The 20,289-nt window shown below is 46.6% G+C and overlaps 1 protein-coding gene across 1 annotated transcript in view; it reads right to left on the bottom strand.

The window, feature by feature from the left end:
- Positions 1-18,196, bottom strand: part of LOC148149510 (uncharacterized) — a 68,891-nt gene extending 50,695 nt beyond the window's left edge. The window contains exons 1-2 of the mRNA XM_087990230.1: positions 18,004-18,196; positions 13,544-14,262 (exon numbers count right to left, since the gene is read on the bottom strand). Coding sequence (XP_087846356.1) covers positions 13,544-14,262; positions 18,004-18,196 — 912 coding nt within the window. The remainder of the gene's footprint in view (positions 1-13,543; positions 14,263-18,003) is intronic.
- Positions 18,197-20,289: the final 2,093 nt, after the last annotated feature.

Below are 20,289 nucleotides of genomic sequence, written 5' to 3'. Positions count from 1 at the left end.
GTTCTGGTCACCGCATTATAAGAAGGATGTGGAATCTTTGGAAAGGGTGCAGGGGAGATTTACTAGGATGTTGCCTGGTATGGGGGGGAAGGTCTCATGAGAAAAGACTGACGGACTTGAGAGGCTGTTTTCGTTAGAGAGAAGACGTTTGAAAGGTGACTTAATAGAGACATATAAGATAACCAGAGGCTTAAGTAGGGAGGAAAGGGAGAGCCTTTTTCCAAGTATGGTGACGGTGAGCACGAGAGGGCATAGCTTTAAATTGAGGGGTGATAGATATAGGACAGATGTCAGAGGTAGTATCTTTACTCAGAGAGTAGTAAGGGTATGGAATGCTTTGCCTGCAATGGTAGTAGATTCGCCAACTTTAAGTACATTTAAGTCGTCATTGGATAAGCATATGGACGTACTTGGAATAGTGTAGGTTTAATGGGCTTCAGATTGGTATGACAGTTCGGGCAACATCAAGGGCCGAAGGGCCTGTACTGCGCTGTAATGTTCTATATTCTATTCTGAGGAGCACAGCTCGTGTGCCCATCCTGACACTTTTCTGCAAGCAACAGCCTGTGGCCACATATCCACACTGTATTCCTAACAATGGCCTGTTAACCCATCTCCAATCCATTCCCGTAGCAACGGCCCATGAACCCATTCCCAATCTGTTCCCTGGGCATCGGCCGATTACTCCACATCCAACCTCTCTTCCTTGCATCGGCCTGTAAACATATATCAACTTTCTTCTCCTGGTATTATCTGAAAACCCATGCCCACACTTTTTCCACAGCAACGGCCCGCGAACCCATTCCCACTCTTGTACACTAGCAATAGCCTGTCAACCCATCCACACTTTGCTCTCATAAGAAAAGCCTGTTGATCAGTCCCGATACTATTCCACAAGCTGTGCTCTATGAAGCAATTCCCACTGTGTTCCCGTAACATCTACCTGTGATCCAAATGCCTACTCTGCTTTCCTAGCAACAGTCTGTGAAACCATCCCACTCGGTTCTTCCAGCAATGGCCTCTTAACCCGGGCGGGGGAGGTGCCAGCAATTCTGGAAAGTGTAGAAAAGATAAGTCCCATAGGTCGGATGAGATGTGTCCTCGGATGTTTTGGGAAGACAGGGAGGGAATTGCAGAGCTTTTGGCTTTGATCTTCATGTCGTCATTGTCTACATGAATTGTGCCAGAAGACTGGAGAATAGTAAAAGTTGTCTCCTTGTTCCAGATTGCAAGTAGAGACCACCCCGTAAAAAGTAGGACAAAGAGACTTAATTCAATTGTCGTTAAAGGTTATAAGAGATAGGAAATATAGTTAACTAGATATGAATAAGTTGATTTGGGATAGTCAATATGGTTTTGTGAAGGGTTGGTCGTGCCTCACAAAGCTTATTGATTTCTTTGAGAAGGTGACCAAATAAGTGGATGAGGGAAAAGCAATTGATGTGGTGTGTATGGAATTCAAGAAGTGTGTTTGGGAGAGTACCCCACGATAGGCTATTGCACAAGATACGGAGGCATGGGATTGGGAGTAATTTCACGGTTTGGATTAGACTTTGGCAAGCTGAAAGAAGACAGAGGGCGTTGGTTGATGTGTAGTATTATCCTGGAGTTCAGTTACTCGTGGTGTACTGGAAGGGTCTGTTTTGTATCCACTGCTGCTTGCTACTTCTATAAATGAACTGGATGAGGGCGTTGAATAATTTGTTCATAATTTGCAGATGACACGAAGGTCGGTGGATTTGTGGATAATACTGAAGAATGTCGTAGGTTACAGAGAGACAGAGATAAGCTGCAGAGCTGGGCTGCACTTTCTGCATTGCGTGCAGTTCTGGTCACCGCATGATAGAAAGCACATAGAGGCTTTGGAAAGGGTGCAGAAGAGATTTAGCACGATGCTAGCTGGTATGGAGCGAAGGTCTTGGGAGGAAAGGCTGAGGAACATCAGGCTATTTTTGGTTAAAGGGAAGGTTGAGAGGTGACTTAACAGAGATCTCTAAGATAATTGGAGGGTAGATTGGGTTGAAAACCTTTTTCCTTGGAGGGTCAAGTCTAGCATGAGGGGACACAGCTTTAACTTGAGGGCTGGTCGATATAGGGCAGATGCCAAAGTTAGTATCATTACTCAGAGCGGAGTTGGGGTGTGGAACGCCCTGCCTGCAACAATAAAGACTCACACACTTTAACGGCATTTAAAGGATTAATGCGTTAATATGAATGAAATCGAATAGAGTAGGTGAGATGACGTTAAGATTGGTTCCACAGTTCTGCTCAATATCGGGGCCAAATGAATTATCCTGCGTTGTAACGTTCTATGTTCTATGTAACCCATCCCCACTTTTTTCGCCACCAACTTTCTCGAGACCCATCCCCATTCTGTTCCTGGAGCAATGCCTGTGAACCCATCCTCTCTCTCTTCCCCGATCAACGCCTGTAAACCCATCCCTAATCTGTTTTCCTCGCGATGCCTGTAAACCTATCCCCACTTTTCCCCGAGAAACTGCGTGTGAAACAATGCCTGCTGTGCTCCCGAAGCAACAGCCTGTCAATACATCCCCTTCTCTGTTTCCCTTGCGACAGTTTCTAAACCCATGCCCAATCTGTTACCCAAGAAACAGCCTGTGAACACATTCCCCACACTGTTTCCCAGGCTACAGGTTATGGGTCCATTCCCATCGGTACCCCCCCAACCACCGTCTGTGAACATATGCCCCCCTCTGTTCCCCGACAAACTGTGAATCCAATCACACGCTCATTCCCTGTTTTTCAACTGTGAACCTGTCTCGTTTCTGTTCTCTCAGCAACTGTCGTTGAACATGTCCCCACTCTTTTTCCCTAATAACTGCAATTGAACCCATTCCTGCTCATGTTCCCGAAGCAACAGCCTATGACACAATCCTCTTATTCCTCTTTTGGCAACAGCGTGTGACCCCATCCACAATCTGTACCCCGACCAAAAGCCTGTGACCACAAACTTAGTCTGATCTCCCAGCAACCGCCTGTGGTCCCATTCCCACTCCAAGCAAAGGCCTGAGACATCGGAGCCACACTCTGCCCTAGCAATGTTCTGTGATCGCATCTCCAATCCATTCCTGCAGCAATTGCCTATTAACCAATTCCAACTCCGTTCTCCGAGCAACATTCTGTTAAACTGTCTCTACTCTTCTCCCCGCAATTGCCTATGATACCATAACCACAGTATTCTCCTAAACGCGCCCTGTGAATACATCCCCACTCATTTCTCCGAGCTAAAGCATGTGAATCAATATCCACTCTGTTATCTTCGCAGTGCCTTTGAACGCATCCCACAATTTGCTGAGTGGCTAACTGTGAAATCTTTCCTGCTCCGTTCCCAAAGCAACGGCCTCTAGCCCGATTCCCCAACCCACTTTTTTTTCTACTGGCAACAAGCTGTGGACATAACCACACACAATTCTACCAGCAACAGCCTGTGAATCCATCCCCACTCAGTTCTCCGAGTAAAAGCCTACAACCACAATATTAGCCTCTTCTTGCAGCAACTGCCTCTGAATCGTTTCCACAGCAACGCTTGTGAGCACATTCCCAATTGGTCCTCCTGGGAACTGCCTGTGAAACCAATCTCGCTCTGTTGCCTAAGCAACAGCCCGTGACCCTATCATCCACTCTATTGGACTGGCAACAGTGTGTGACCCCATCCCCAATTGTTCTCCCAGCAAATGTCTGTGAAGCCATTTCCACTTTACTCTCCTCCAAACGGTCTGTGATCCACAATATACACCTAGCACAAGCTTGAGAACTCCTCCCCATCCATTCTCGTAGTGATTCACTGTGAAACAATGCTCACACTGTTCTCCTAGAAACGTGCTTTAATCCCATCCACACTCTGCCCTGCTAGCAACGAACTTTGGTCCCATTCCCTACCTCTCCCTACAAACGTCTGTGAACCCATTAACAGAGTATTCTCCCAGCCAAGTCCCGTGAACATTTCCCCATTCAGTTCTCCTAGCAACGGCCTGTGAAACGGTAGTCACGCTCTACTCCGACCAACGTTTGTGAACTCATACTCACTCTCTTACCCGAGCAAATGACTGAGATACCATTCCCGCTCTGTTCGTTAAGCAACAATCTCAAATACCATGCCCCAATTTGTTACCCTAACAAAATACTGTGAACCTATTTCAACGCTGTTCTACCGGCAACGTCCTGTGACCACATCCCAACTGTGTACCACTAAAAACGGCCTGTGACCTCAATCCTACTCTGTACAATTCCAATGGCCTGTGATCTCAAGCTGTGACTGCTCTCCCAACAACAGACTGTGAACCTATTCACAATCTGAACTCCGATCAACTGCTTTTGAAGGTATCTCCACACATTTCTCCTACAACTGCCTATGAAACAATGCCCACTATGTTATACAACTTGTACTCTCTAACCCTCACTCTGTTGCCCTTGCAACATCTTGTCAATTCATGCCCGAAGTGTTTCCCACGCAACAGCCTGTGATCCCAGCCCTCACACTATAATGCTTGCAATAGCTTGTGAATCCAACCCCAAACGTACCCTTAACAACGGCCTGTGAATCCAAGCAGTCACCTGTAAACCAATCCTCTCGCTGTTCAGCGAACAGTGGTCTATGAATTCAACCACACTCTGTTTTCCTGGCAACTGACAGTTAACTTATCTCAAATCTGTTCTCCCTGCTACCTCCTGTGAACAAATCAACAATCTGTTCTCCTAGCAACTGCCTGTGAACACATTGCTGCTGTATTCTCTGAGCAACATCATATCGCACAAGTTCACACTATTCCACTGGCAACGGCCGTGACCCCATTCCGAACCCATACTCCTACCAACAGCTTGTGTCCCCAATCTTAGTCTGTTCTCCAATCCACCGTCTGTGAACCAATTCCCACTCTGTTCTCATAGCAACGGCCTGTGACACTCTGGCCACATTGCGACGAACAATGGTCAGTGAACCCATCTCCAAACCTTTACTGTAGCAATTGCCTGTGAACCAATTCCAACTCAGCTCTCCAGGCAACTTTCTGTGAAACTAGTCCTACTGTCTTCGACCAGCAAACGCCTGTGAACCCACCACTACAGTGTTCTCCAAGTCACGTCCAGTGAACACATCCCCACACATCTCTACGAGGAACAGCCTGTGAAACAATATCCAGTCCGTTCCCATAGCAACACCTGTGAGCCCTTCCCCACACCTTTCCCTGAGCAACTATATGTGAAACCATTTCTGTTCTGTTCCCAAAGGCACAGACTGTGGTCCGATCCCCCACTCACTCTTTTTCTCTAGCAAAAGCCTATCAACACATCTGCACTCTGTTGTATCAACAACGGCCTGTGACCCCAGTCACAGTCTGTACCCCTAGCAACAACATGTAACCACAATCTTAGACTGTTCTCACAGCAACTTCCTCTGAAATATGCCATTCTGTTCCCAAGCAACGCTTGTGTACCCACCCTCCACTCTGTTGCCTGGCAACAGCCTGACACACCATCCCAACTCTGTTCTTCCAGCAAATGCCTGTGAACCCATCACCAAAGTATTGTCCCAGCCAGATCCTCCGAACATATCTCCATTCCATTCTTCCTGCATCGGCCTGTCAACCAATCCCACTCGCTTCTCCATGAGACGCCTGTGAGGCCATCCTCACTCTTTTCCGATCGCAACTTCCTGTGAAACCATACTCCCTCTGTTCCGTTAGCACCAGATTATGACTACATCCAGCACTCGTTTACCCAACAAAAGTCTGAAAACCCATCTTCAGTGTTTCTACTGGCAACTTCCTGTGACACTAACACTACTCTGCACCAATGTCAACAGCCTGTCATCTCAGGCTCAATCTGTTTTCCCAGCAGACTGTGAACCCATTTTCACTCTGATCTCCTATTAACTGCCTTTGAACTAATTTCCACACTTTTCTCCAGCAACGGCCTGTGAAGCCATTCCTAATCTGTGCCTTTATCAATGCCAGTGAACCCATGCACACTCTCCATGCTTAGCAATGACTGTGAACCTATCCCCACTACATTCGCCAAGCAACCAACTGTGAAAGCATTCCCGCTCTATTCCCCGAGCAACTGTGTGTGAAACTCTGTTCCCAAAGCAAGCGAATGTGAACCCAGTACCCACTGTTCTACAGGAAATGTGAACTGTTACTCTATCCCCACTCTGCCCTAACAACGGCCTCTGACCACAACATGTGTCTGTTTTCCCAGCCACCATCTGTGAAAGATATCCCACTGTGTTGTCTTCGGAACGCCCTGTGAACCCGTAACCACAAAGTAACCAACGCAATGGACTGGGAACACATCTCCAATCCATTCCCGCAGCAATTGCCTGTGAACCAATGCCAACTCTATTTTCCAGGCAACGTTCTGTGAAACCATCTCCACTCTCTTTTCCCAGCAATGGCCTGTGAACATATCATCACAGTATTCTCCTAGCTCCGCCCTGTGATCTGATCCCCAATCGGTTCACCTCACAACCACCTGTGAAACAATCCCCACTGTTCTGCCTGTGATTGGAGCCCCGCTCTGTACGCCTAGCAACGGCCCGTAAACCAACCATAGCCTGTTCTCCCAGCAACTCTGAACTCATACCCATTCTGTCCCCCTAGAAACATCTTTGAACCCATCCGCAGTAGATTCTCCCAGCAACTGCTTGTTACCCAATCTTAATCTATTATCCTGGCAACGGCTTGTGAAAAAATACCCACACTGTTTCCTCTGCAATGGCCTTTGTACCCATTGCCACTGTATTTCCCTAGCAATGCCGTATCAAACTGTTCCCACGCCCTACCCCATCAACTACGTGTTAACTGGTCCCCACTCTGTTGTCTTCGCAACTTCTTGTAAACCCATCTTCGCTCTGCTTCCATAGCAACAGCCTAGAGACAGCCTCTGTACCAACCTACTCACTGTTTCTATGGTATCGCGCTATGATACAGACCCCCCTCTGCTTCCCCAGAAATGCCCATGACCCGTTTCCTCTGCATTTTCCTCACAACCTTCTGTGATCTCATCCCCAAGCTGTTGCCAAAGCAACAGCTTGTCAACACATCACTACTCTGCTCCGCTTACTTTTGCCTGTGAGCTTATCCTTATTCTTTACTTCTCTCAACAGCATGTGATCCCATCCCTATTCTTTACCTGTCTCACCAGCGTGTGAGTCCATCCTCATTTGTGTTCCTCGAGCAATGGCCTGTACTCTCATCCCCAATCTGCACCCCTACCAATAGTCTGTGACCCCATCACTACTCTGTTCCATTACCAACACCATGTGATCTCAATCCTCGTCTGTTCTCCCAGCAAAGGACTGAGAGCCCATTCCCACTCTGCTCGCCTTGTAACTGCCTATGAACCTGTCTCCACACATTTCTCCTGCAATGGCCTGTCAAGCCAACCCTCCCAACGCCAGTGGAACCATCTGCTTAGCAATGACTCTGAACCAATTTCTGCTCTTTTCTCTGAGAAACTACATGCAACCCAGTCCCCTCTGTGTTCCCTTTTCTACCTGATGTGACCACATCCCCGCTGTCTTCCCCCACCAATGGCCTGTGCACCCATTCCATCTGTACTATTCTAGCACGGGCCTGTGATCCCATGTTTGCTTTGCTTTTCATAGCACGGAATGTTTCCCCATCCCCATTCTTTTCCCCTTGCAATGGCCTGTGACAACATTCCAACTATGTTCAACGCAAGGAGTATCAGAAATAAGGTGGGTGAACTTAAAGCGTGGATCGGTACCTGGGGCTACGAGGTTGTGGCCATCACAGAAACGTGGATAGAAGAGAGACAGGAATGGTTGTTGAAGTTCCTGGTTACAGATGTTTCAGTAAGATTAAGGAGGGTGGGTTAAAAAAGGACGGGGTTGGCGTGGCTAATTAGAAATGGTATAACGGCTGCAGAAAGGCAGTTCGGGGGGATCTGCCTTTGGAGGTAGTATGGGCTGAAGTCAGAAATAGGAAGGGAGCAGTCACCTTGTTGGGTGTTTACTATAAGCCCCCCAGTAGCAGCAATGCTTGTGTTTACTATAAGCCCCTCAGTAACAGCACTGATGTGGAGAAACAGATTGCGAAACAGATTTTGGAAAGATGCAGAAGCCACAGGGTAGTAGTCATGGGCGATTTCAACTTCCCAAATATTGATTGGAAGCTCTTCACATCAAGTAGATTTGATGTGGCGGTGTTTGTGCAGTGTGTCCAGAAAGATTTTCTAACTCAGTATGTAGATTGTCCCACCAGAGGGGAGACCATATTGGATTTGGTACTTGATAACGAACCGGGACAAGTGATGGGCTTTTTAGTGGGTGAACATTTTGGTGATGGTGACCACAATTCTGTCACTTTCAGCTTGGTTATGGAGAGAGATAGGTGCGTGCAACAGGGTACGTTTTTCAATTGGGGGAATGGTACATACGATGCTATAAGACATAATCTTAGGAGCATAGGTTGGGAGCATAGGCTGTCAGGGAAGGATGTCGTTGAAATGTGGAACTTTTTCAAGGAACAGATACGATGTGTCCTTGCTATGTAGGTACCTGTCAGGCAGGAAAGAGATGTTCGTGTGAGGGAACCTTGGTTGACGAGGGAGGTTGAATGTCTTGTAAAGAGGAAGAAGGAGGCTTACATAAGGTTGAGGAAACAATGTTCAGACAGAGCATTGGAAGGATACAGGATAGCCAGAAGGGAGCTGAAGAAAGGGATTAGGAGAGCTAAGAGCAGGCATGAAAAATCTTTGGCGGGTAGGATAAAGGATAACCCCAAGGCATTTTATGCGCATGTGAGAAACATGAGACTGACGAGAACAAGGGTAGGTCCGATCAAGGACAATAGTGGGAGACTGTGTATTGAGTCGGAAGAGATAGGAGAGGTCTTGAATGAGAACTTTTCTTCAGTATTTACAAACGAGAGGGACCGTATTGTTGAAGAGGAGTTCGTGAAACGGACTGTAAGCTAGTAGAGATACTTGTTAGGAAGGAAGATGTGTTGGGCATTTTGAAAAGCTTGGGGATAGACAAGTCCCCCGGGCCTGACGGGATATATCCTAGGATTATGTGGGAAGCAAGGGAGGAAATTGCAGAGCTGTTGGCAATGATCTTTTCGACTTCACTGTAAACGGGGGTGGTACCAGGGGACTGGAGAGTGGCGAACGTTGTGCCCCTGTTCAAAAAAGGGAATAGGGTTAACCCCGGGAATTACAGGCCAGTTAGTCTTACTTCGGTGGTCGGCAAGGTAATGGAAAGGGTACTAAGGGATAGGATTCATGTGTATCTGGAAAGACACAGCTTGATTAGGGACAGCCAGCACGGAATTGTGAGAGGTAGGTCTTGCCTTACAAGTCTTATTGAATTCTTTGAGGAGGTGACCAAGCATGTGGATGAGGGTAGAGCAGTGGATGTAGTGTACATGGATTTTAGTAAGGCATTTGATAAGGTTCCCCATGGTAGGCTCATGCGGAAAGTCAGGAGGCATGGGAGAGAGGGAAATTTGGCCAGTTGGATAGAAAACTGGCTAACGGGTCGAAGTCAGAGAGTGGTGGTAGATGGTAAATATTCAGCCTGGAGCCCAGTTGCAAGTGGAGTTCCGCAGGGATCAGTTCTGGGTCCTCTGCCGTTTGTAATTTTTATTAATGACTTGGAAGAGGGAGTCGAAGGGTCGGTCAGTAAATTTGCAGATGATATGAAGATTGGTGGAGTTGTGGATAGTGAGGAGGGCTGCTGTCGACTGCAAAGGGACTTAGATATGATGCAGAGCTGGGCTGAGGAGTGGCAGATGGAGTTCAACCCTGTCAAGGTCAATTTTGGAAGGACAAATAAGAATGCAGAATACAGGGTTCACGGTAGGGTTCTTAGTTAGGTGGAGGAACAGAGGGATCTTGGGGTCTATGTTCATAGATCTTTGAAAGTTGCCACACAGGTGAATAGAGCTTGTAAGAAGGCCTATGGTTGTATTTGCGTTCCCTAGCAGAGGGATTGAATTCAAGAGTCGTGAAGTGATGTTGCAGCTGTAAAGGACCTTGGTAAGGCCACATTTGGTGTATTGTGTGCAGTTCTGGTCGCCTCACTTTAGGAAAGATGTGGAAGCTTTGGAGAGGGTGCAGAGGAGATTTACCAGGATGTTGCCTGGAATGGAGAATAGGTCGTACAAGGATAAGTTGAGAGTGCTAGGCCTTTTCTCATTGGAACGGCGATGGATGAGGGGTGACTTGATAGAGGTTTATAAGATGATCAGAGGAATAGATAGTGTAGACATTCAGAAACTTTTTCCCCGGCTGCAACAGAGTGTTACAAGGGGACCTAAATTTAAGGTGAAGGGTGGAAGGTATAGGGGGATGTCAGGGATAGTTTCTTTACCCAGAGAGTGGTGGGGGCATGGAATGCGCTGCCTGTGGGAGTGGCAGAGTCAGAATCATTGGTGACCTTTAAGCGGCAATTGCATAGGTACATGGATGGGTGCTTAAGCTAGGACAAATGTTCGGCACAACATCGTGGGCCCAAGGGCCTGTTCTCTGCTGTATTGTTCTATGTTCTATGTTCTATTCCTGCTCTGTTCTTCTCGCACCGACTGGTGAACCATCCCCAGAATGTATTCCGAGCAACAGGTTGTGAACATGTCCACTCCATTCTCTTGGCAACAGCTGGTGAACACATTGACATTCTTGTCTCCTTGCGATTGCCGTTGAACTCACCACCAGTGTTTTTCTTTCTGGCAATGTCCGATTAACATTTCCTGAGACTGCTCTTCTAGCAATTGCTCGGGAAACAGAAGTGAAGATGGGTTCACGTGGTGGAGAGAGAGGTGAAGAATAGTGATGGGTTCACAGACCGATCTCAACTCGGATTCTGTTGCACCGGCCTGTGAAACAATCACAACTCTATTCTCCGAGCAATGGCATGTGAACCTTTTCCCACTCTATTGTCCGAGGAACTGCTTTTAAACCAGGCTCATCGCAATGTCCTGTGAACACATCTGCACCCTCTTCTTTTGGCAATGGCCCTTGACCCCATCCTGGCTCTGTTCCCTTAGCAGCGAATCTATGTCCCCAAATCAACTCTATTGTCCTCGCAACAGCCTGTTAACCCATCCATACTCTGTTCCGCAAGAAACGGTCAGTGAACAAATCCACACCCTCTTTTCATCGCAAATGCTTGTGAAATGATTCCCACTGTGTTCCCCTGCAAACCCATCCCCGGTCTGCTCTCCAAGCAACAGTCTGAGCAATCCCAACTGTGTTGTGCTAGCAATGGTCTGGGAACTCATTTCCACTCTGTCCCACAGAAATTACCTCTGACCAGATCCACACTTTGTTTTCCGAACAACAGTCTCTGAACAGAGACACACGCTTTTCCCCGAACAACTTCCAACGACGCTATCTGCACATTATTCCCTTCGCATCGACTTGTGAACCCATCCCCACTCTAATATCCGAACAACAAAATTTCATCCCAATCCTGCTCTGTTTCGTTTGAAATAGCATATGACCCCATCCTCACTCTGTTTCACTAGCAACAGCTTGGGAATCGACTGCTACCCTTTTCTCCTCGCATCGGTCCATGAATATGACCCAAATCCTCTCCACTCGCAACGGCCTGTGGACCCATCCCTACTCTATTCCCTTCGCAACAGCCCGTGAACCTTAATCTGTTTAATCAGCAATGATCCTTTGACCTATCTGACTGCGTTTCCACAGCAACGGCATGTGAATTCATTCCCACTGCTTTCTGCGCCACGGCCCGTGAACCCATCACAATTCTGTTCTTCTAACAATGGCCTGCGAACCCATCCTCTCTCTCTCTCTTCCCCTCGTAACAGTCCATGTTCCCACCCCAGTCTGTTTCCCTCACAACAGCCTTCGATCAATTCCCCTCCTGTTATCCGAGCACGGCCTGTGAACATATCCCTACTCTGTTCCCCTCGCAATGTCCCGTGAACCGTTACCAACCTGTACCCCGACCAACAGACTGTGAGCCCATCCTCGATCTTTTTGTCTCACAAATGCCTGTGTATGCACTTCCACTCTCTTCACCGAACAACAGCCTTTGAATGCATTCACACCTCTTTCTCCTAGCAACCGCCTGCGAATGCAGCACTACTGTTTCATGTATAACGGCCTTGAACCCATTCCCAAACTATTCACGAGCAACGGTCTGTGTACCAATCCCCACTTCGTCCTCTCATCAACGGCCTGTGACCACAATATCACCTTTGTTCCCCTAACAACTGCTTGTGAACCCATCTGCACTCTGTTCATCTGGCAGCTGCCTGCATCCTCGTGCCCACTTTGTTACCAAGCAACTGTCTCTGAAGTCATCCTCATTTTCTTCACGGAGCAATGGCCTGTAAACCAAGCCCCAGTCTGTTCTCCTACCAACGGTGTGTGACCCCCATCCATACTCTGATCTTCAGGAAATGGCTTCTGGTGCTGTCCGCACTCTGCTCCCAAGAAACAGCCAGTGAAGACATCTCCTTTCTGTTCCCCTGGCAATGTTCTCTGAACCCATTCCCACTCATTTCCCCGAGCACCGGTCTGTGAACTTCATCACAATCCGCTGTCTTGGCAACGGCATTTGAATCCATCAGCACTCAATTCTCCTAGTAATGGCCTGTGAACACATCCCGACTCTGTTCTCCTGGCAGCGGTCTCTGTTAAAATCCCTACTCTTTTTTCTATGTAACAATCCCCATTCTTCTAACCGAGCAACAACCTGTGAACCCATCGACACTCTCATCTTCTACTCACGGCCGGTGAACTCATCGGTACTGTGTTCCTCGAGCAACTATTAATGGAATAATCCCCCATCTGTTCTCCTACTGACAGTCTCTTAAACTATCCTTCCGGCAAAGACCTGTGAACCTATCCCCAATCTCTTCCCTTAGAAATAGCCTGTGAATCCATTACCATGGAAGGGAACACAAGCATGAAGTATATATGAGATTGGGTGGTAGTGAGAGTGCAAGAGGGACAGCGAGTGATTCAAGATAGGGCAGGGTACATAACACCATAGGTGAGAGCAAGGCCAGAGTGACTTCAACACAACTCCTGAGCTCAGGTCCTATCCTCTCCCGTTCCATGAGGACCCGGACTTAGGGTCAAGTTTGTCTCTCTCCCACTCAGCTTCTCAATGCAAAGAGAACCAACAGTAAAATTCATTCTGCTGCTGGGCAATTTGTAATGAACACTTTTATTCTTTACACATTGAAGTGATCGTTACAGTCAGTGGATGGTGCCTTTTCTCACGGTCCCCTGAATTGAGAGAAACATTGAAATGTGTCCCTGTAGTGTGTTACCAGAGCGAAAGGCTGCTTCACTGCTGAAACATTTAACTAAAATGAGGAAGTCCCGGATGGATTGATTAATGATAAAATTTTATTGCTTGATAAATTTGCGTAAAGGGATACTTCAGCACCTTCTTCAACTGCTGTCTGAAATTAGTCTGGGTCACAGCGTAAATAGCGGTGTTTGTGCAGCAACTGAGAAGCTGCAGCATGAAGCCCAATTCCTGCACAAACCATGTAGAAATACACCAGTATCCACAATATACCACATTCGTCTCCATATAGAATACACCATTAACGTTGACCATAACAGGATGAAATTGGCTGAGATCGCAAACAGTAAAATGATGGATTTTTTTTCGATTTCTCATTTCTGTGTCAGAATGAGCGTCTGCATTGGTGTGATCCCGGAGTCTCCTGCGGGCTCTGCTGGTCACTAAAATATGTCTGACGGTGAAAACATTGAGCAGCAGAATCAGTAGAAATGGCAGAGCCGGGGTTAGAATGTGGTGGAGGAACTCGAATGTGACCCAGACACGGGATTCATAAAGACCATTTGTTAGAGCACAGAACCAGGGCATGTTCCCCATCCAATACTGAGGTGTGAGCATAAAATACCAGAAAATGTTCTTTAAACAGCTCAGTACAGTAACTGTTCCCAGAACCACAGCCGCCGTTTTCTCACTGCAATATTTATTTTTCAGCTTCTGGTAACAAATGGCCACAAACCGATCAAAGGTGAAAGTGACAGTGAACCAGACCGAACAGTCAGTGGCTGCAAAAAGCAGAACGGAGTGGATATTACACATGCGGATGGACAACAGGAAAGAATACTGTTCCTTAAAAACAATGGGAATGTGTCTCAATATCAGGTCGAGGATAATGACCAATAGATCCGCGATTGCCATGGCCCCCAAGTAACGTCTGACAGATGAAGATAACCCACAATCTTTATAAAGCATGACGTAGATCGTCACTACGTTAACTGTGAGGAAGGAAAACATACATGTAGTATATCAGCCAGGAGTCAAGGTCACCAGTTTGATTGAAGACCCAATGAGATTTTCAAATGTATGACTGTATTCAGTGATTTATTGAAATAATTGAAGCTGAAATAACAAATAGGATTTTCTGAATTACTGACTAAAATGTGATGTGAAACACAAGAATCCCTCCCTCTCCAAACAGACACACGTCGAAAAGTACAGCTGGCTTCTGGAACATTCCCACACAATCGATTACTCGAGAACAGATAGAGGTCATTCTTTCCAGTTCCTAATATGGACGGTGAAAACGTTGCTGTCCTGAACGATTCTCTCCCCGTGCCTTCAAGACAAACGGAAATGGAAATTTCTGCCTTTACGTCGTAATTGTGATAGATCCTGTTTCGTGAAGAAAGGTAATGGCATTGGAAACGTATTCACCCCTTTTAACTGTCTGAGGGGACTTCGAACCAGTGTCTCATTCTCCACAGAATGGGATCTCTTTCTTCAGGATCTTATCTTCTTTTTAATTGTCTAGCCGTTCAAAAAAATTAGTTGGTTATAGAATGTACTGGGGAATGTCAGTTATAGAATGCTCTGGAGAATGACGGGTATAGAATGTTCTTGACAATGTCGTTATGGAATGTTACGGGGAATGTCGAGGATAGAATGTTCTGGGGAATGTCGTTTTAGAATGCTCCGAGGAATATCGGGTATAGAATGCTCCGAGGAACATCAGTTGCTGAATGTTCAAGGGAATGGTGGGCATAGAATATTCCAGATATTGGCGGATTCAAAATGTTATGGAGAATCTCCATTATGGAATGCTCCCAAGAATGTAAGTTTTGGAACGCTCTGTCTATTTTGGGTATAGATTGCGGTAGAGCCATAAATATTCACGTGACAGATGCCCTTCTGCCCAGCAAGTCTGTCCCAGTCAGAAACACCTACTTGACCCTGTTTCAAACATCACAAGGGTCAGTAAAATGCCTCATGACATGGAGGAGATACAGCTTGTTGTAATCACAGGGACATATCATTCAGCCCTTCGCACCTAATCTACCATTCAGTATGATTCTGGATGATCAGACTGTGTCCTGAGCTTCACATTCCCAACCACTCCCTGATATCCACTGACCCTACTGTTATTCATGAATCTTTTTGGCTGTTTCTCAAAAAATATTCACCATCTCTGCTTCCACTGTTACACTGAGCCACTGAGACACAAACACTCACAGCCTTTCGAGAATATAAAATATGTCTCCACATTCCTGTAATAAATCAAATGCGTCTTCTTCAAAACTGCTCTGTACCGCCAGGTGGAATTGCACCATGTTGTATGCTTCGACTTGAGTTACGATCCTCTTTCTGAATGACAGTTGTTCACTTCTCAATGAGGCTATTTTAATCAAGAATAAAATTTTGCGGAATGCAATGAAATATTTGCTCAAAATTTTATTCTGTTCCTAAGACCATAAGTTTTAGGAGCAGAAATCAGCCATTTAGCGTATTGAGTTGACTCTGCTATTTCATCAGAGCCGATATGTTTTAAATATCATTCTCCTGCCTTCTCCCTGTTTAGACACAGACTTTCTTCTGAGTGTATTTTCGCATCCCGTTGCAGACAATATGTAAATCAGGAGCTGCGATTTCGATTCTGGTTCTTTGTAATTCTGGGCATCAAGCCAAGGCTTCCCTTTCCATCTGAATACACGATCAGTTGAGGGGGACTGCATTTTCCCAGTTTCTCCATCTCCTTAACATCTCTCCGGATGATGCTGAGTTCCAATGGGATACCTCTAATATGACCCAGTTTTCCTCACCTGAGAGGTGAGTTTTCCCCACTTTCACCCGCTCCCAACCCAAGCCTAAACACTGATGTGCAGCACCTTCAGCTGTATCACCTTCAGACCTTCACCTATCTGCTGCCGCACCCCTTCCCCTGCTTCACAGAACAAGTCATCCATTAATACTGTTGTGTGCAAAATGCTTCTTTGTCCAAAATAAGACAAACAGCTGCTCATGCTCGAGATCGGAAACACAAAGTGTTCTGCTGAAGATTCCCCAGATTTGAAATGTTATTTCTGATTTCTTCATACAGATTTTTGCAGATCTGCTGAATTTTTCCAGCAATGTCCGTACTTGCAGATCGAATTCGCTGCTTATAGCATGCACATATCCTGCACTGCAGTTTGGTTTTTAACATCCAGCTCTCACCAATATTTGTTTCACTATTTTATTTCTAAGCTCCAGCCCAACTGTTTCTGTGTAATTTCAGTGATGATGATTTTATCGTGATGAATGGTGGATTCAGCAAGATGTTTTTTGAGAACTTGATGTTGAGATAATTCCGTTGCCTCTTGTTTGTCCTTCTCAAGGGGAATGGTGAGATTTTCCGTCGATCTTTCCTTACACTGGCGGAGTGGAGAAGGACAATGATCTCTTACAATGCAGTACATTCTACCGAAGGGGGCAGCTTCAGAGCAGAAAGTGAGGTCTGCAGATGCTGGAGATCAAAGTTGAAACTTTATTGCTGGAACAGCACAGCAGGTAAGGCAGCATCCAGGGAACAGGAGATTCGACGTTTCGGGCACAGGCCCTTCTTCAGGAATCAGCTTCAGAGTAGGCAGGCATGGCCTAGCATCATGGCTTCCATCCTAGTCCTGGGGTATGGGAAGTATTCTAGATTAGAATGGTGTTTGAAAATCACAGCAGACCAGAGAGCATCCGAGGAGCAGGAAAATCAACGTTTCAGGCAAAAGCCCTTCATCAAGAAGGGGTTTTGCCCGAAACGTCGATTTTCCTACTCCTCGGATATCGCCTGACTTGCTGTGCGTTTCCAGCACCACTCTAATCTAGACTCTGATTTTCAGCACCAGCAGTCCACACTTTTGCCTAGTAGCGGAAGTATTGTCTGAATTCCTCCGCACCCAGGAGGAGATCCATGCTCTTATCCACATTGCGCATTTGGGGATGGCAGTAATATCTCGTGCTGTGCACGTAATATCAAAGGCTGTGCAGTGTAGCTCCACACTGTCTGTGTTTGTCCCAGTGCAGTGTGGAATTTCCCGGGATGCTGGGCAATTAAAGGAATTCTGGTGGGTGGGGAGTTGCTCTGGCAATGGCATGCAATAAGAAGTGGGGGACCAACGTGATTCTCACTGTGAGCCTATCAGAGTAAATCTTCCAAAATCGATACAACTGGAGACAAAACCGACAAGATTAAGTGAACATATTGATCTTTGGTTTTATATATAATGGGTAATTTTGCATGAAGGCCAATCATCACGCCTGGGTAAATCCTGTCCACACATACAGGACGGATCCACCAATCCTGAGGGCACCAATCCTGAGGGCTATACAGTCAAGGAAGAAGTTACACTGCATTTGTACCAGGTAAAGGAAAATCTCATGCCAGCAGGTCAAGGAAATCGTCTGATGATAGCCATCTGCTGCCCTCGACAACACCGCTCGGCAATAACTGGGTTCCACTCGATGTTGGAAACAAATCAGAGGAAGCACTGAGGATGACAAGGATTCACAACGTAATCCGGGTGTGGAACTTCAATGCCCATCACCAAAGCTGCCTCCGCAGGCCAACTTCCCACCGAGCAGTGCAAGGCCTCAAATACACAGCAGCCAGGCTGTGCGAAGTGATGGGGAAAAGCTCCCCCTCCCGCCCACCACACCCCACCCCCTAACAAGAGGGAAATGTTATCAAAAAGCTACTTGTCACAAACTACCTTTTTCTGTCTGGGAACACGGCACACAGTCCTGGCGGAGGGGAGGTCTCAAGCTCATATTGAAGACAACGCCCACTGTGTTATCTGGCTCTACCTCCTGCGAAGTAGGACTCACTTCGAAATGGCACAGCAAATGAAAATTAAGGATCCACGATGACTGCCGGCCATTAACATGTGCAGTATCAATACCCATCCCTCCATCGTAAAGTCAGAAGTGGGTTGTGCACTGTGATAATGCTGGTCCTTTAACAAGGTTATGTTGTTCTTGTTTATTTCTACAGAGGAGTCATAAACGCTGAATTGCCAAAAGGTCTGCTTTGGATGGTTTTTAGGGAAAGTTTGATTATAAGAAACACATACTGCCTGAGCCAAAATGCATTCATGGTAAAAAAGATACATGTACAATGAAAGGGAAGTGACTAGTTCTCGCAGGTTAGTTTGACTCTGGTTTGGTTTGGTTTTAACAAACTCGTCAAGTTTTGGGGCTACTAGTCCAAGAAACAGCTGCATGGGAGAAAGTGTTCAATGTTCAATCTCCGTGCCATCACTCTCTCTCCTGTAAGACCCTGTGTTTGAATTTACCATTTGTGCCAAGTGGTGGTTATGCGGACTTTTGCAAGGTTTGGGACCACAATTGTTAAGTTGGGATAATCTGTTTGGTTTTCGGATACAGTAAGTCATTCTGTATTCTGTTCTCATTTGTTCGTGTTTTATTCAGTAATTTTGGAAAACATATTTAGATTAGATTCCTACAGTATGGAAACAGGCCATTTTTCCCAAGCAGTCCACAGTGATCCTCCGGACAGTGGAGAAGGACAATGATCTCTTACACCCAGACCCATTCCCCTACCCTATATTTACCTCTAACTAAGGCACCAAAACTATAGACAATTTAGCATGGCCAATACACCTGACCTACACATCTGTGGATTGTGGGAGGAAACCGGAAAACCCGGAAGAAACACACTCGGATATCCACTACATACCTGCAGAAAACAAGTACCAAAGATAGGGCATGGGTGGGTTCCTTCAAATATTTTGAGGGGGTCTGGCCTGGTCCAGAACAACACTGACCGTTCGATAATGTTAACACGATTCCCAACTACACCGTACTGACTCAGTTCATTCAGCCCATCAGGCGATTGCTAAAAACAGGAACAGAATGAGGACATTCAGCCATTTGAGGTCGAGAGTGTGGTGCTGGAAAAGCACAGCCAGTGAGGCAGCATCCAAGGAGCAGGGGAATTGATTTTCAGTCAAGCGCGCTTCATCAGGAATGGTGCTTGTGGGCCTGGGGTGTTGAGAGATAAATAGGAGGGCGTGGGACTGCGGGCAATTTGCGGGGAATGTGATAGGTAGATGAATTTGGAGGTGAACGTGGTAACTTAGAAATGAGGGTGTAGCGGATTGGTGGGAACGAACGTGGACAGGTCAAGATGGAGGCTTGGAACTGAGTTACAGTGGAGGATAGTGAAATGAGGAAATTGGTGAAATCCACATTGATTCCATGACGTTGCAGGGTCCCAAGGCGGAAGATGAAGCTTTCTTCTGCAGGGCGTCAGTTTCTTAGGATTTGGCGATGGAGGAAACCCAGGAGTTTTTATGCCCTTTGTAGAGTGGGAGAGAGCGTTGAAGTGTCCATACGCGTTGTTTGGTGTGTGTGTCCCAGAGATATTCTCTGTAATGATCCACAAGTTGGCGTTCTGGCGCCCTCATGTCGAGAAGAACACATCATGTGGAATTGGATGCAGTAGATGACGTGTGGGTAAGTATAGGTAAACGTCTGCCTGTTGTCAAAATATCTTTTGAGGCTTTGGATGAAGGTGAGTGGGGAGGTGTAGGCGGAGGCCTCGCACATCTTGCGGTGGCAGCAGAAGGTTCTGGGAGCTTGGGGCATATGGGCTGGTGGGGTAGTCATGGATCTGACAAGGGAGTTGCTTGAGGGAATTGTCTCTCTGAAATGCAGATAGGGCTGAGGAGGGAAATTATATCCCTCGTAGTAGGGTATGTTTGCAGGTCGCTGACGTGGTTGAGTGGACGTTGAGGACCGGAGAGTTTGCTCCCTGTTGTGATTGGAGTGGTGGAGCTCAAAGGCAGAGGCGTGCAGAGTGATGAAGAATGTGCTGGAGAGCATCATCAAATACGTGTGATGGGAATCAGTGGTCTCTGAAAAAGGAGGCCATTTGGGATAATCTCTGGTGGAAATGGGCCTGCTGTGTGCAGATGCGGTGGAGATAGACTAATTGGGAATAGACGCTTTTACAGGAAGCAGGTTGGGAGGTAATG

The sequence above is a fragment of the Chiloscyllium plagiosum genome, unplaced genomic scaffold (genome assembly GCF_037043375.1).
Source record: "Chiloscyllium plagiosum isolate Xiang-an unplaced genomic scaffold, Cpla_swu_hap1 HiC_scaffold_8, whole genome shotgun sequence".
Taxonomy (NCBI): domain Eukaryota; kingdom Metazoa; phylum Chordata; class Chondrichthyes; order Orectolobiformes; family Hemiscylliidae; genus Chiloscyllium; species Chiloscyllium plagiosum.
This window is presented reverse-complemented; position numbering and strand designations above follow the sequence as displayed.